This window comes from Mustela erminea, chromosome 1, assembly GCF_009829155.1.
Source record: "Mustela erminea isolate mMusErm1 chromosome 1, mMusErm1.Pri, whole genome shotgun sequence".
Taxonomy (NCBI): domain Eukaryota; kingdom Metazoa; phylum Chordata; class Mammalia; order Carnivora; family Mustelidae; genus Mustela; species Mustela erminea.
The window spans coordinates 98732244-98748508 of NC_045614.1; the positions used below are offsets into that span (position 1 = coordinate 98732244).

Genomic DNA, 16265 nt, shown 5'->3' on the forward strand with positions numbered 1-16265 from the left:
CTGAGAATTTTACAAAAAGCCTGGTGTACTTGAGGAACTGAAGGCACTTTGGGATGACTGGAGCGTGGAGTTCAAAGAGAAAACCACCAAGAGTGAAACTGGATCACAGCTAGCATTTTCCGTGAGTTTACTACTTACACTGTGTTAATGACCCTCCATGCATAGTTATTCAGATCACAGAAAGTGACTTTACCAAAGTCATATGTTAGAAAACAGTGAAACTATGATTCAAAGCCAGGTTTAACTTCAGACTCTGTGCTCCAAACCACACGTTCCATGGCATCCAAAGATTTGTAAAAGCAGATTGCAAAGGAATGAAACTGGAGGCAGAAAAGTCTATGAGGAAATAGTTGCAGAAATCCAGATACGAAATGCTGGCAGACTTAAGATGGCCTTGGAAATAGAAAGGAGTAGATGATTTCAGAGATTTAGGAAGCACAATCCACAGGACTTGGTGGTTGTTTGAATATGAAAGGCAATGATGAGAAGAGGGAGGAGGCTAGGATGACTCCTTATTTTGTGTCTTTGTGGGTGGTACACCATTTGCTGAGATTAAAAAACAATGAAGTAGCAACCAGCAACCTTGGGAAAGAGGTGAGTTAAGAGCCTGCCAAGTTGGAAGCACCTGTCATCCAGGTGGAGATGGCCACATGACAGTTCAGTACTGGCCCTGAACCTCAGGAGAAGCTGTAGAGTTACCCAACATGAACATATAATTGGTAATTGACCCAGAAAGTGGGTGATAGGGTATAGAGAAGAACAAAGATTTCCTAGCAGAAGGACTTTTCCCTAGATCCAGCTGTTAAGCCTTATCAGCATAATCTGACCTTTGATTTATCTGCATCTTCTACAAGAATCATTCCTCAAAAGTTTACAGAGTATTATATTATAAACTGAAACCAGAAATCTGTGATAAGTTACAAAAATGGGAATCTACTATAATAAAGAAAGAATTAAAAAATGGTCTTTTCTGACATTTTTTATTGATTTAAAGCCAAATTTAAACTTAAATATGACTATTCTGTATTTTCTGTAAGAACATAGGTGCTGAATAAAATATCATTTATATAACAATAATGCAAGGAACTACTACTACTAAGAAAATTCTATGCATTATTCACTCAGAAGAATGAATGAATTAAAATCCAGCAATGATGTCAGTGGAGGCCTTAGCTTATCAATTACCTCTTCAAAATGTGGCCTCACAACTAAACACAGTCATTCTCCAATATGGGCAAGTAGCGTTTTCTGTATCTCCTGCAGTGCTATAAAAATGAGACTCTCAGTCATGCCTTACCCTCCTGTTACCCATCAGCCTCTCTAAATGGAAATTCTAAGCCATGTTAGTTGCAGTCATCATAACAAGATGGGATTTAGGCTTAGCTGAATTCATTTTATCTCTTTTCTTTTAGAAAGCCTCACAGACACCCTTTACGTGATGTGGCTTCTAAAGACTCAAGGACCACCCACCTAGTAGTCTGCAAAGGCAAAGGCAGAAATGGATATTCAAACACCACAGCCTCCGTTCTGTTATTAATTACTCTGTAGACATGTGCCCACACTGTAGGGAGTGAACTGCACCAAGGGGGAAAGTTCCAGGGGCCCCCAAACCACCAGCACTCTTGTTTTCCCCCTGGAGAGAAAGCAGAACTATGGCGTTTTATAGCTGCTGTTTCATCCTCTTGGCAAGTACCTGGTGCACTTCTGCCTATGGGCCTGACCAACGAGCCCAGAAGAAAGGGGACATTATCCTCGGGGGGCTCTTTCCTATTCATTTTGGAGTAGCAGCCAAAGATCAAGATCTAAAATCAAGGCCGGAGTCTGTGGAATGTATCAGGTAAGGAAATGAGCCAAATCAAAGCCTATCTTCTATTGTAGAAAAACTGTACCAAACCCAAAGTAATTTTTTTGAAACTTGGTTCTCTCTTTTTAAAGATGGTGATTGGTAGTCATGCTGAAATCACTCCATTCCCCTTTTTAAACGAAATTTTTCAAAAAGTAGAATGTCAAAAATATTGAGTAAAAAAATCCATGGCCTGTTGGGGATACGTGTCCAGTCACTTCGTAAATGAATCGACATTGTTCATCTAGCAGCAGTGTTGCTGAATGAAAGACTAAGTACCTAGATGGAAATTTATTACAGGTCTTGCAAACCTGAGTAGTAAAATCTCCCATTTACCTTAAGTGCCCCAGGTATTAAAGTCAGTAATACCTGAGTGTTGGCTGCCTCACTCTCACTTTTTATTAAAAAGGATTTTAAAGTTGAAAGAAACTTCAGTGGTTGATATGATCCAGGCATCTTCAAAATGCAGACTGCAGGATTTTGGAAGTCCTTCTTATAGAAGGCTGCAATCCTGCTGCTTAACACAGAATATACCTAACGCCAATGGAGAAAACACAGATATCTAAGTGTCTCACTGAACTCTCTCTTCAGTTACTGGAAGACAGCTATCATGTCCCACTGAATCACTTCTTTTCCGCGCCTGAGTCTTGGTTTTCTGAACAATTACTTCATGACATGATTTCCAGACCCCTCACCGTTTTCATTGCCCTCCATCTAATGTTCCCTAATTTATCATGACTATGATACAGCATCTAGAATTAGGCACAATTCTTTCAAACAAGATCTGACTTCTGCAGAGTAGAATGGACTGTGTATTACTTCCCTTCACAAGGGTATCAGAGACCAGGAATGCACCCCAAGTTTTTACCCACCTTTTAAGAGAAAATACCACTTTCTCTCTAAAGACTTGCAATGCTCAAAAGGGATCCTGCTTTTTTTTTCCTACTTTTCCTGTTTGCTGGAAAATGAAAATGAAAACTACAATTGCTCCAACAAAACTGGATTTCTGTTCATGTTTCTAATGAAAGCTGGAATAGATAAAATTTTCACATTTTTCTCATGAATACAGAAAAACTAAGTACAGAATTTCAATTATGCTGATTATATACCTCACATACCCTCTTTGTTGTGCCCTACTGGACTGAGTTGTGTGTGTGCTACACACATACTTAATATCAACTAAGAAACCCTGAAATGCTGTATTTTTTAAATTATATTTAAGAAAGACAACAAAAGCAGTATAACTGTTTTATGTAAAGAAATTGTCTATAACCTCTCTAATTTTTCAGGTTTAAAACAAATAACTAAAAAATAAATGATGGAAACATAAAGAAAATAACTAGGAGAAAATGTCATGTTAAAAATTAGGAACCTAAACAATACAGTGCAGTATATAGCAAATTGTTTTTACCACCTGTCATTGAGTTCCTGTAATCTACCATGTAAAGAGAGAACCTGAGGAGTTGTTACATTTCCTCCTTTGGGCACTGATACACTGATTCCACATAAACTTCTAGCTCTTACTCTTGGCCAGATCCAGAGAGATGAAAACTATGTCACTGACCCTACTTCTCTTTGTTAAATTTGCTTGATATTTATTTAAAATAATGTTCTTTGAAAAGCAATGTACCCTTATTTTTAAAAACAGAATATATAAATAAAGCAAAAGTCCACAATTTTAAAACCATCCCTCCACCACCCAGAAATAACCAGCTTGTAAACAGCCCTTCTAGATATGTTTGTTAGTTTACAAAGATGAGACTCATCATTTCCCTTTCCCCTTTAAGCTCTAGTAATGTCATAATCTAAATTTGTGCAAACCTCAAGTAATTTTTAGGCTCCAGCCTATTAAAATCCTAATGTTATTTATATTTTCCCTAATCTTTTTTTATCTGTATTATTTCTTAATACTCCGCATTATCAACTTCAAATTCTTTGCTGGATGAAGCAGAAACAAATTATTCATTCTATTACTACAATCTTTGCTATCATTACTCCCTCTGTGTAAGGACCAGAGTGAGAATTTTACATAATTATCTCGTGTTCACAGCTACCATATAAAAGGTAGGCAATGTCCCCATTTTACAGAGAGGTCTCTGAGTCTCAAAGAACATATCATGAAACAAAAAGGTAACAGAGCCATGCATGATTCAAGCACAGCTTTGCCCAGTCCCTACTCTCAAGGGATTGACCAGAAAACCTCCATTTTCTTCCATTTCTTCTTTCTTCCAGGTACAATTTCCGCGGGTTTCGTTGGTTACAAGCAATGATATTTGCCATTGAGGAAATCAACAGCAGCCCAGCCCTTCTTCCCAACATGACACTGGGATATAGAATATTTGACACCTGCAACACCGTTTCTAAAGCCTTGGAGGCTACCCTGAGTTTTGTGGCACAGAATAAAATTGATTCTCTGAACCTTGACGAGTTCTGCAACTGCTCAGAGCATATCCCCTCTACTATTGCTGTAGTGGGAGCAACTGGCTCGGGCATCTCCACGGCAGTGGCAAACCTGCTGGGCCTCTTCTACATCCCCCAGGTACATGTGCCTTCTCAGGTGGGGCAGCAGGGTAAGCTGTGTGTGGACTCAAAGAGCTGCCATGCCCACTGTCCATACAGCTTGCTATTTTCCTACCTCTGGTTTACATTAGCACAGAAGGCCTTTTAGTCAGGGCACTGTACCATGACCATTTGGGATTTCTGAGACCCCAACTTCATCATGTCAACTATACCTTCACAACTCTTCCAAAATTCTTTTTAAAATACCATGTATAAAACTTTGTCTTTTTTTAATGAGTGTTCAGTTATTTACTTTTCACTCCCTTCCTTCAGTGAATGCCCACTCTTCTGATTTTACTAAAAGGAATGAGACCATGTGATGTAAATCCCACCTTTCAAACTCAAAATATCTGTCCCTAATCCTATTCCCTTAAAAGTCTACCTCTCTATCTTCTGGTTGAGGGTTTAGCTCAGGGGGAAGAAGAGTATACTTCCTCACAGAACAGGAACTTACTCACTACCTTGCACATTCTAGAAATGGAAAATATTCTATTTCATTCAACAAATATTTATAGAACATATATTAATAAATAGTATCCACCCTGCAGGAACTCAGCCTAGGTGGGGAGATGTCTGTATTTTGAAATACTAGTAAACAGTTCACTGAAACAAGTGCTATCATAAACATTTATTCAAAGTTGCATATTTTTCCCATGTGAAGTACACCTTTTTGCATGTTAATATTCACAGATCTATGACATGATTTTGTAAGAGTGAAAAATTGGAAACAACCTAAATGTCCATGGATGGGAGAATCAACTCAAATGTAACATCCTTTATAACAATTTTTAAATCAAATTATAAATGATAATTGAATTTATCATTTTCAATGTCTAATATATAAAATTTGTAAGAGTACCTTTCATAAATTCACATTTATATGTTGGGAGTCTCCATTTCTTTGGTGATAGACATTATCCTTTTATATACATGTGGCAACTCAAAAAGTCTTGTCATCATTTCCCAAATCCTTACTTCAGGGAATTAAAGGTGCTTCCCATGGGGAAGCCCTGACTATAACTTTCGCGCAAAATGATCTAACAATGCCCTTATCAGTAAATGTGCTGGGCAACATGCAAATATGCATCTTATAATTTTGGCATATTGTACAGAATTTTTTTAAAATACACAAAATGAGTTCTTGTAGCCAACAAGGCATAAGATATAATCACCACCGAATAAATAAAGAACCCAAAGTAAAGGTTTAAACTCTTTGTGGTTTGGATGAAAGATGATTTTAAGCTAAATTGGAATTATTAAAGTGAAAACTATAATAATTCCCAGTCAAAACAATGTTAAGTGTATCTACAGCAGTGGTTCTCTGCTGTGACTGCATGTTAGAATCACACGGGAAGCTTTAAAAATGCTGATGCTTGGGTCTCACACCCCCGAGGTCCAGGTTTAGGTGACAGGAGAAGCAGCCTGGGCGGCAGGAATTTTGAAAGCTCCCAAGGTAATCCTTCTCTGCAGCAGAGTTGGGAACAGTTTCTCTGCAGGGTGGGGGCAGAGGCCCAGGGGTATTTCTTAGGCCACTCATGCCACCAAGTGGATGCAATAGGCAGACCAGCTGGAAAAGTTGTGGTTAGAAGTTTTCTGAATCATTCATGAACTTCTCCCCTCATACAATAAAAAAAAAGTTTTGTGTGTTTTTAAGGGTTTTTTGTTCTGTTCTGTTTTGTTTTGTATTTTGGTAGGGAGAACAAATAATGAACTAGTATTTTTGCCCACTTTTCTGGTTCTTTTTGAAAAACTGGACAAATATTATAAATCTTCATTTTAAGAGAAACATATAGTAGATATATTTGTTTGTAATTTTAATCCTTGTAAAGTGCTTATCAATCCACTTTTCAAAAGAAGAAGTAAACAATAATGGATGAATTTACAAAATGCCTGAGTAGGTTTTTCATCTGCAAATATCTGATTCAGAAGCTTGCTGTTTATGTCTGCAAGTAGAGCTCTGTAAAAACAGTAACATCTCAACAAATTACTCAACCTAACTACCCATACGTCATGAACTCTCGGAACAGCCAGAAGGAACTTATTCCGATAAAAGGAAAAAATGTCGATTTCCTATTATAACTTCCATAATCAAAGCTCTTATCAGAAAAATCATGCCCCCTTAGTAAATAAAGATGGACCTGCCCTGGTCTGGGCAGAGGGAGAGGGTGAGTAAGAATCTTAAGCAGTTGCCATGTCCAGCACAGAGCCTGACACAGGACTCAATCTCACCACCCTGTGATTGTGACTTTAGCAGAAATCTAGTGGGACGCTCAACTGACTGAGCCACCCAGGTGCCCTGGCTCTGATCTTTCATACACCAATGTCTTTCATGTTTTTGATGTAGAAACTATTCATTGACAAGAAGGTATATATTGGGAAATTCAAGGAGGGCACATGATGTGATAAGCACTGGATGTTATATGCAACTAATAAATCACTGAACACTACATCAAAAATTAATGGTGTACTAGATGTTGGCTAATTAAATTTAAATTTTTAAAAAATATCTAAAAAAGGAAAATTCATTTTAAAACATTGAACATGGAAAACTAGTTGTTTCAACTGGTGAGAATTATTAAAAGGACATTCTCCCCAATTTTTTCAACTTGGCTTCCCTTAAAACCTCTCCAGAAAACTAGAGAACAAGAGATATTAAACACTCTTTCATTACCAAAAGAGAACATATGGAGGGAGAGAGAAACTAGGCAGAATAGGAAAGAGGAGCTTCCTTGGAGCTCCTCTGAAGAGCTGTGGGTTTATAACCCACAGGGAACCTCATTCCTTCCAGAAGTGAGTCATGGACAAAGTGTTCGTCATAGTGAAGGGGAAGTTAAAACGTTTCGATCAGAACATGGGTATATCATAACCAATGAGGCAGCACAGAGGAAGTTAGGAGCAACTACAAAACAGTGTATAGAAGATGTTCCTTGATAGGATAAGTAGATCCCACTACTGCTGTGTTGACTTTATGGTCAGACCCATTTCTCAAGGTAGTTTTAAAGAATCACCCACTGGGACTTAGAATGCTCCCTGAAAGACAAATGTTTGAGGGCTTGCACTGGAGAGGAACAGATATTGGCTGTCTTCACCCTTTCATCCTGTCTACCATGAACAGCATGTTTGATAAATTAAATTAATAAATGTTCAAAAAACCACCTCTGCAGAGCCTCATTCACTGGTACCTCACTCACTTATATGTTCTCTCCAGGTCAGCTATGCCTCCTCCAGCAGACTCCTCAGCAACAAGAATCAGTTCAAGTCCTTCCTCCGTACCATCCCCAATGATGAACACCAGGCCACCGCCATGGCAGACATTATTGAGTATTTCCGCTGGAACTGGGTGGGCACAATTGCAGCTGATGATGACTATGGCCGGCCAGGGATTGAGAAGTTTCGAGAGGAAGCGGAGGAGAGGGACATCTGCATCGACTTCAGTGAACTCATCTCCCAGTATTCTGATGAGGAAGAGATCCAGCAAGTGGTAGAGGTGATCCAGAATTCCACAGCCAAAGTCATTGTTGTTTTCTCCAGTGGCCCAGACCTTGAACCCCTCATCAAGGAGATTGTACGGCGTAATATCACAGGGAGGATCTGGCTGGCCAGTGAGGCCTGGGCCAGCTCTTCCTTGATAGCCATGCCTGAGTACTTCCATGTGGTTGGAGGCACCATTGGATTCGCTCTGAAGGCTGGGAAGATCCCAGGTTTCCGGGAATTCCTGCAGAAAGTCCATCCCAGAAAGTCTGTCCACAATGGTTTTGCCAAGGAGTTTTGGGAAGAAACATTTAACTGCCACCTCCAGGAAGGTGCCAAAGGGACTTTGTCCATGGACACTTTTATGAGAGGTCATGAAGAAGGTGGTGGCAGGATAAGTAACAGTTCCACTGCCTTCCGACCTCTTTGCACAGGGGATGAGAACATCAGCAGTGTGGAGACCCCTTACATGGATTACACACACTTACGGATATCCTACAATGTCTACTTAGCTGTCTATTCCATTGCTCATGCCCTACAAGATATATACACATGCTTACCTGGAAGAGGGCTCTTCACCAACGGTTCCTGTGCCGATATCAAGAAGGTTGAGGCTTGGCAGGTACATCCTTCACTCAGATAGCAGTTCACTGTGTATTAAGGCAGAGTTGGGTGGATCCAGGCAAGACAGATAAAGTGGTTACCTCAGAAAGGCAGTATTTAAATGACATTGCTATACATAGCTTTGGATTCAAATTGCCTTTTCAAACATCTGAGCAACTGACTTCCACAAAATTAATAGTCATTTAATTTGACTATCTGTTTAAAGACTTGACTCAACTGTTCTTTAGTCCAGCAGTTCAGAATACCTAGAATATGGCCTCTAAAAGTTTTTAAATATCCTGGAACAGATTTAATACTGTATCAAGTATTTTTTTTAATGCTTAAATTACAAATATTGTTCCCTTTTAGCAAGTATTTATTGAGTACCTATTATATTCCATGTATTAAGGGACATAAAACTAGAGTTACTGTGTTTAGCCACCATTTTTACCATAATATTATTCACAATATAATGTGCTGGAACACTCAGTAAGCCAACAAAGTTTAGGACGCTAGCAAATCAAGGGCATAGGAAAAAAAAAAAAAAAAAACCTCTTCTTAAAAAGATTTCATATTGGATATTTCAAAAAGAAACACTGAAGTAGTTATCATAGAAAATGATTAGATGAAGGTGGAACTTCTATACTTATTTTATGGTTTAGTCTTGTTTTGTATTTTGTATTTGAATTGCACATAAAGAGACATCATAATCTTTTTCATTTCATAGAAATTCTGAAGATAAAAGTTTGACTGACTTAAATCCTACATAGCTGTTATGTCTTGCATACCTTGATTTTTCAACCAAACCTCATTTTACACTCTTTTTGTATTTTCCTCAGTTCCAGACTGACCTATCAGAGAATGCATGATCATTAAGGGGAAGGGAAGGGGACATTCCTGAACATGAGTTGAATCACCCAGCCTCCAGCTTCAGCTCCAGCTCCCTAATCTACTAGCTGTATCATCCCTAGCAAGCCATGCTTTAAGTCAGATTATTATAGTAGTAGTATGCCTCTAATTAAGCTATCAGTTAGGTTAAATGGTAACTAAAACAACTGTGTATGTAGAAACCAACTACCAACTACCACAGACCCTTGGAAAAAGATACCAAGAAACAAAGAATGTATAACCTATGTCAGTCATTTTAGCGCTCTCATGGGATCAGGAGTGACTCTCTAGGGTGACAGAATGAGCCAGGACTGCAAGTACTTCTTAGTCCTTCTTATATAGAGAAAATCTCACTCAGATGTCATTGTTGGCTAAACTTTGTCATCTTTATGAGGTACTTAAAAGTTTCTTTCCTTACACTGCACCACCCTCTTCCTCTACTCTGGCCAAAAAAAAAAAAAAAAAAAAAAAAAAAAAGCCAGGAGGAATTCTAATGACAGTCAAAAACAAAAAAAACTTGAGGAGCCATAATGATAAGGAGTGGAGTTTTTTAAAAAGGAGGAATAAAGGGACAATATTTTACTAAATACTGTTGTCTTTCCTCCCTTCCCTTCCATGTCCCCTGAAAGGAAGACTCCAGTCCTTGAAAAGCCTATAGGACAAAGGTGAGGTTGAAGGGGGAAGAGGCTTCCAGTAAGTAATTTGACAGTTCTGTTCTTCAGTGGCTCCTCTCCAAACAAGGAAGTAAGATCCAGATGGTTAAAATCAAAGCTTAGGCATAGGTGGAAAAAAAAAAACTGTAAGAAGGAGGCTACAGTCAAGAGTTTTAGTTCCATACAGCAGAAAACCCAAACCAAATTGGCTTAATCAGAAGAAACTCATATTATTAGAGGCTCATAATACTGAAAACTGGAGAAGTATTCCAGATACAAGTAGATGTTTTCATCTCTATCTATGTTCCTTATTCCCCATGGTTAGCAGTTTTCAGTCTCTACAGTAGCTTCAGGCTCATCAAGTCTTTACTGTTAGGCTCTTACTTCCCAGGATCTCTTGTAAAATTCCCAGAAGCCACGTTGATTGAACAGTCCAGGATCACACATCCATCCCTAAAGCTAGGAGTGGAATCCTTTCAAATTATATAAACAGAGTAAGAGGGAGAGTGGATCCCCAAAGGGAAATCAGGATGCTGTTACCAAAATGAAGGAAAAAAGAGAGGCAAAGTAGGCAAAATAAAGAGCCATCACACAGACACCTTGGCCAACAGGTTAAGTACAGGTTAAGATGTGCACTCCTGGCTCACACACAGCCTGGCACAATTCATCCAGCAGAGAAGACAGATAGGAAAATAGGGGCACAGCTCTAGGAAGGAATAACGTGATCATTAGCCAAAACGTCCATGTACTTGCTTTAAGTCTCCTTTAAGCCTCGGGAACCCACGCAGTTGGTGGGCATTCTGGAATTTAAGATATTGGTCATGTCTGTATCTATCAAGAGATGGACTCACAATTATTCACTCTCATTATGAAGACCTACATGAAAACCTATCACCTGATCAGTATACATAATCTCATCCAAAGATCTCAGCCTGAGATTCCACCTCCATCTCTCTCAATTCTCTTATAAGCCAACCAGCCTGACACATCCCCACAAAGCCATCTATGAGGTTCTGTCATAGCATTTTTACTTAGATCATATCCCACACCTGAAGGGCCATCAATTTTCATTTCCTTTATCCTCTGTCTACCACAAACTTTTAACCCTTTTTCAAAACTTTCTCCTAGAAGTCTTTGCAAGTCATACTCCCACACACACTCTTTATGGCCACTCCTTCTTCCTCATTTTTGCCATTTATATACTCAACTTAAGTTTCTATAACTCTTCAGTTGACTGAAATAAATTCTTATTAATTAAATTTCTCATTAAATTGGATCAATCACAAGTTTTTTCTTTTTTTGATCTTTGCTTCTCCTAAAATTTGTCAGTCAATTCATATGCCTTAAAGTATCACTAACAGATAATTTATGAACATAAAATATACAATTCCCTCCTGACCTCCTTGGAGATGCCATGTCCTCCTCCACTGCTCCTCTCTGTCTTCACTCTGACTCCTCTAATGTACTGCTCAAAACTATAGCCAGAACACCTGACACCTGAGTATGTGTAGAATAAATGAAAGAAAGACTAGAAATCTAGTTAATTTGGCCTTGCAGAAAACTGTTCAATCCAACAACCCATCCTTGAATCAATCACTCTAGTTCAAGTACTCTAGACTGATTGGATAAGCCTGTGTCACAATGCCCAACAATCAAATTTGTATGGAACATTATGTAAGGAAATATGGAACCACCTTCTTCTTTCTCTCAGGATGATTGTACATAAGGCATACTCTTCCCCCACCTTAAACCAACCACTCACTAGTCAAAAAATAGGTATGCATAATGACAGAACCACAGTGATAACAGAAGTCAAATGGAATTGATCATTCCAGGAATTGCTAGTACAATTGGGATTTGGAGAGGGGGGTGAATTTTAACCAGAAAAGATGGGGGTATATAGGGAAATATGGTTGAGAGTAGAGAAGGGAACTGGTCCTGGATCTTCCCAACTCTCTTAGTACAGGGAGTGGGCAACAATAGTCTCTTTATCTGTGTAAACCATCCCCCATTCACCCCTGTGTGGATGGGGTGCTTTGTACCCATTTTCCCTCTGTGCTATGATGCCAAGTGTAAGAGCTGGAAATCCTAGATGACAGTGGGGGCTTTCTAGTCTCTAGTCTTTGGTTTAGTTCAATTAAACATTAGAGAATGTGCCAAGAGGTGGTTCCCATTTATGCTTATAATGAGCAAGTTTGACTTTAAAATCCTTGAGAGGAAATACCCTAAAAGGCCACAAGATGGAAATAGTACCACATAAAAGACAGTATATGACCATCTCAGTGTTTACATGTTGTACTTTGTCCTTTTCGCAGTGTTAGTTTTATGAGCCCATCAATTTCGTCTGAATATTACCTTCTATGTTTAAGTCTTCTCACTAGCTATTTTCCTTTCTCTTCCCCTACATTTATTCTTATTTTCCTCATATTTCTCCCCAAGTAAAATGATTTAGAAGCATATTATACTCGATTATAATCTCAATTAAAATTTTTTATTTTCTTTTTTAATGGAATTATTAGTCCTTTCTTTTAAAATTCCAGAAGAAGAGTGCTCTGAGGAAAATACCTAAATTATTTTGTAATGTATATTCTCTTTTGTGGGTCGATGAATAACACTTTAAAGATCCTTTATATTGCTTTTAAGGGTGAAACAGTTTCCATCTCAATCTTCCCTATTATGCAAGGTATTAATGTAGAAAATTAGGTGTTCAAAGGAAAAACTTAAAAGTCAACAGTTAAAAGAAACATTAAAGATGTCTAAAAAGATGACTTAGAAAACAAATAATTGACTCTTAATGGACAAGGTACCAATTTTGACTAGAAAAATTCAATACTCTTGATTTTATTTATACACCACCTATGAGGATGAAACTACAATACCATGCTGGTTAGGATTTGAAATAAGGACAAAAACAAAAGATATCATCTGAGATAGGCCTTGAAGGATGAACTGGATTTTTGGAAAGGGTCTATTCCTTGGAGAAAATGTCATTCAAAGGCAAATGTAAAACCACATAGGTAAATCCCCAAAACATCATGTTGAGCGAAAAAATCCAGACTTAAAAAGGAGTCATACTATTTTATTACTATACTTATATCATATCTTTTCTCTAACAATAGAAAACAAGAACCACTTTCTCTAATGATAGAAAGAAAACAGATCCACAGTGGCCTAGGGCTCCAAGTGGGGGTGGGGACTAACTCGGAAGTGACATCCGGAAAACTTTTGGGATGATAGCAGTGGTGGTTATACTGGCATATTTACCAAAACCCAGAACTCTACTTTTAAAATAGGCATATTTTATCCTATGTAAACTATACTTCAATATAGTTCATTAAAAATATAAAACAATGAAAAGTACCTGGAGTTGGGCAGGTTCATGCCATGATTGGAGACAGATGTTATTTGGTATAGATCCCTTTTCCGATTAAGGCCTTTTATGTTGCCACAAGCATTATACCTGTCTCCATGATCCCATTTTAAAAATAAACCCATCTTCTCAACTTAAATTTTATACTAGTTAACCTGTTGTAACTAGCAATAGACAATGTAATAGATTGAGTATCTAGTTGACAGTTTGGACACTAGAGCCAAACTAACTAGATCTAAATCCCAATTGCCACTTAACAGTTTTATGACCTTGGGCAGTCACTTAATGTGCCTGTGTCTCATCTTCCTTCCTGAAAAATGGAGATAATGAAATGTATAAGTTCATTATAAGGATGACACTACTTAATATGTAATAAGTGCTTAGGATACTACCTATCCATAAGTGTTCATGTTAGTATTAAATATTAGTCTTGAGTATTATTCTTTTGGAAAGTAAGATCCAAAGAAACCAAAATGATTTGCCCAAAGTCATATGTCTAGCCAATAAGAAAGCCCACATCTGCCCTAGGCAATCTGTTCCCCTAATAACACCAAGATCACCCCTGTTAAGAGAACTATGTACCCAACTGCCCCTCTAGGCACAGGCTTTCTAGCTCCTAAGTGACTGCTGGGTCAGCCAATGGCTTCGCAATGAAGACAGTGGTCTATACCTTAAACCTGGATGATCAGCAGATCACCATCCTGAAACTGATTCATATAGAGACACAAAGACAAAGTACAGTGTTCAAATAAGTAAGAGTGGACACAACGGACCAAATTAGAGAATACCAAACATCCCTTTGTCCATCTTGAATATAACTGTATCTTTTATCACTAAAAAAGTCCCTGTTTGGTCCATATTAGGTGCTTAATAAATACTTGTTGAATGAACAAATAAGGAAAGAAAGAGAATGGGACAATGGTAAACACTGAGAGAAGACAGTGGTTAAGTGAATAACTACAAAACAGTATAGAGACATAGGCACAGAAAAAAGAAAGTGAGTGGTCTGAAAGAAGTTAGCAGAAAATGCTCATGCAAAAAACCCCACAATAACTCGGACTTCATAAATTTGTGCTGAAATTTACCTCTTCATTATCAATGAGATAAATGACGGGGAAAATACCACTTCAGTAAGGATTTTAAGAGTATAAAAAAAGAATACAAACAGGATTATTGATACATGAAGATACAGAAACAATTAAATTTTATTCTTATTTTTAATTGACACAGGCGTCCTAAGAATCAGGAACAATTTTTTAGCATGATTTGTACCAATGAATCTCCTTAAAAGGAGAAAAGACACTTTTTTAAAAAAATCCATTTTTGCATTTTTTAAAAATTTTTAAATGGGGGGTTGTCCTTCCTGCAATTAGTTTGAATTAATTTACCACAGCTAGTTGAATAATTCTGGTTCTCTCTCTATTAAGGGACTGCCAGTCCTACATTTTAGGTGTTGGCCGCTCCCTTCACCTTCTGGCGTACTCTGTCATCAATCTTACATGGAACAGTTGTTTGGGGGACTTACCTTTTATTAAATCCAGGATGTTTTTCTTTGTAATTCAGAATGTATGAACTTAAGTTACAGTTATATCTCAAAGGGAAAATTGTGTTGGCTTTTAATCCTATAGTATAATTTTAAGTATTTTGCTTTTAAACAGGTTTAAGTTACAACTGTTTATATAAAAGCCTTAGTTTTTATGGTCTTCAATCAAAGTTTTTCAAAAAGTGAATCCTAAGTCTTTTCACCTTATTTGAAAGTTCTTTTGTTTGCTTATTTGTTTTTGTTTGTATATAGAACTTAGAACTTTATCTTTTCAGTCTGAATCAGCAGAATTCAGCCAACTGTAATGGCTAGAACCTCCATTCTATAGCTACAGTGTATAGCCACAGTGAGAATGCACATTCTTGTTTTGATCCTGATCTTAGAGGAAAAACATTCATTCTCTCACCACTAAGCATAATGTTAACTACAGGTTTTTCATAGATGTCCTTTATAGGATTCAAAAAGCTCCTTTTTACTCCTAGATTATGGAGAGTGTTTATCAGGAATAGAGATTGGATGTTATCAACTTCTTTTTCTATATTTACTGAGATGATCAGATGGTTTCCCTTTTGTAGTATGTTCATGTAGTCAAATGTTAAACCAAGCTTGCATTCCTATGATAAACTCTACTTGGTCACAGTGTATTTTCCTTTTTGCAGATAGTTAACATTTGGTTAAGAAATTTTGCTTCTACATTCATGAGAGATATTGGTCAATAGTTTTATTTTTGAGTACTATCTTTATCTGGTTTTGGTATCTGAGTAATACTGGCTTCAAAGAATGAGTTAGCAAGTACTGCCTCCTTTTCAATGTTCTGAAAGAGTTTCTATGGAATTAGTATTACTTCTTCCTGAAATATGCGGCAAAATTCATCAGTGAAGACAGCTTGGGCCAGTTTTCTTTGTGGAAAAAATTCTGAACTGTAAATTCAATTTCTTTAAAACTTATAATGCTGGGGCACTTGGCTGGCTCAGTCAGTTAAGCATCTGACTCTTGATTTTGTCTCAGGTCATGATCTCGGGATCATGAGATAGCCCTGTTTTAGGATCTCATTAGGTGCGGATCCTGCTTAAATTCTCTCTCTCTCCCTCTCTCTCTGTCCCTCCCCCACAGCTCTCCATGTACACATGCATACTCGCTCTCTCTCCTAAAAAAAACAACACTTATAGGGCTATTCTGGTTACCTCTGAAGACAGCTTTGATAGTTTGTGTCTTCCAAAGACTGTATCTCAATTGTTAAATATACTGACATAAATTTATTTAGATTATTATTGATTAAATTGTTATTAATATTCTCAGACTATCTGCAAGATGTTTAGTGATTTCACTCCTCTC

The 16265-nt window shown here is 37.7% G+C and overlaps 1 protein-coding gene across 6 annotated transcripts in view; it reads left to right on the top strand.

Annotated features, from left to right (window-relative positions):
- CASR (calcium sensing receptor) overlaps nt 1–16265 on the top strand; it is a 75215-nt gene that overhangs the window by 46125 nt on the left and 12825 nt on the right. For all 6 annotated transcript variants that reach the window (XM_032334936.1, XM_032334935.1, XM_032334946.1 and 3 more), the window contains 3 exons: nt 1413–1837; nt 4076–4382; nt 7611–8495. In XM_032334936.1, coding sequence (XP_032190827.1) covers nt 1653–1837; nt 4076–4382; nt 7611–8495 — 1377 coding nt within the window. In that variant the 5' untranslated portion in view covers nt 1413–1652. The remainder of the gene's footprint in view (nt 1–1412; nt 1838–4075; nt 4383–7610; nt 8496–16265) is intronic.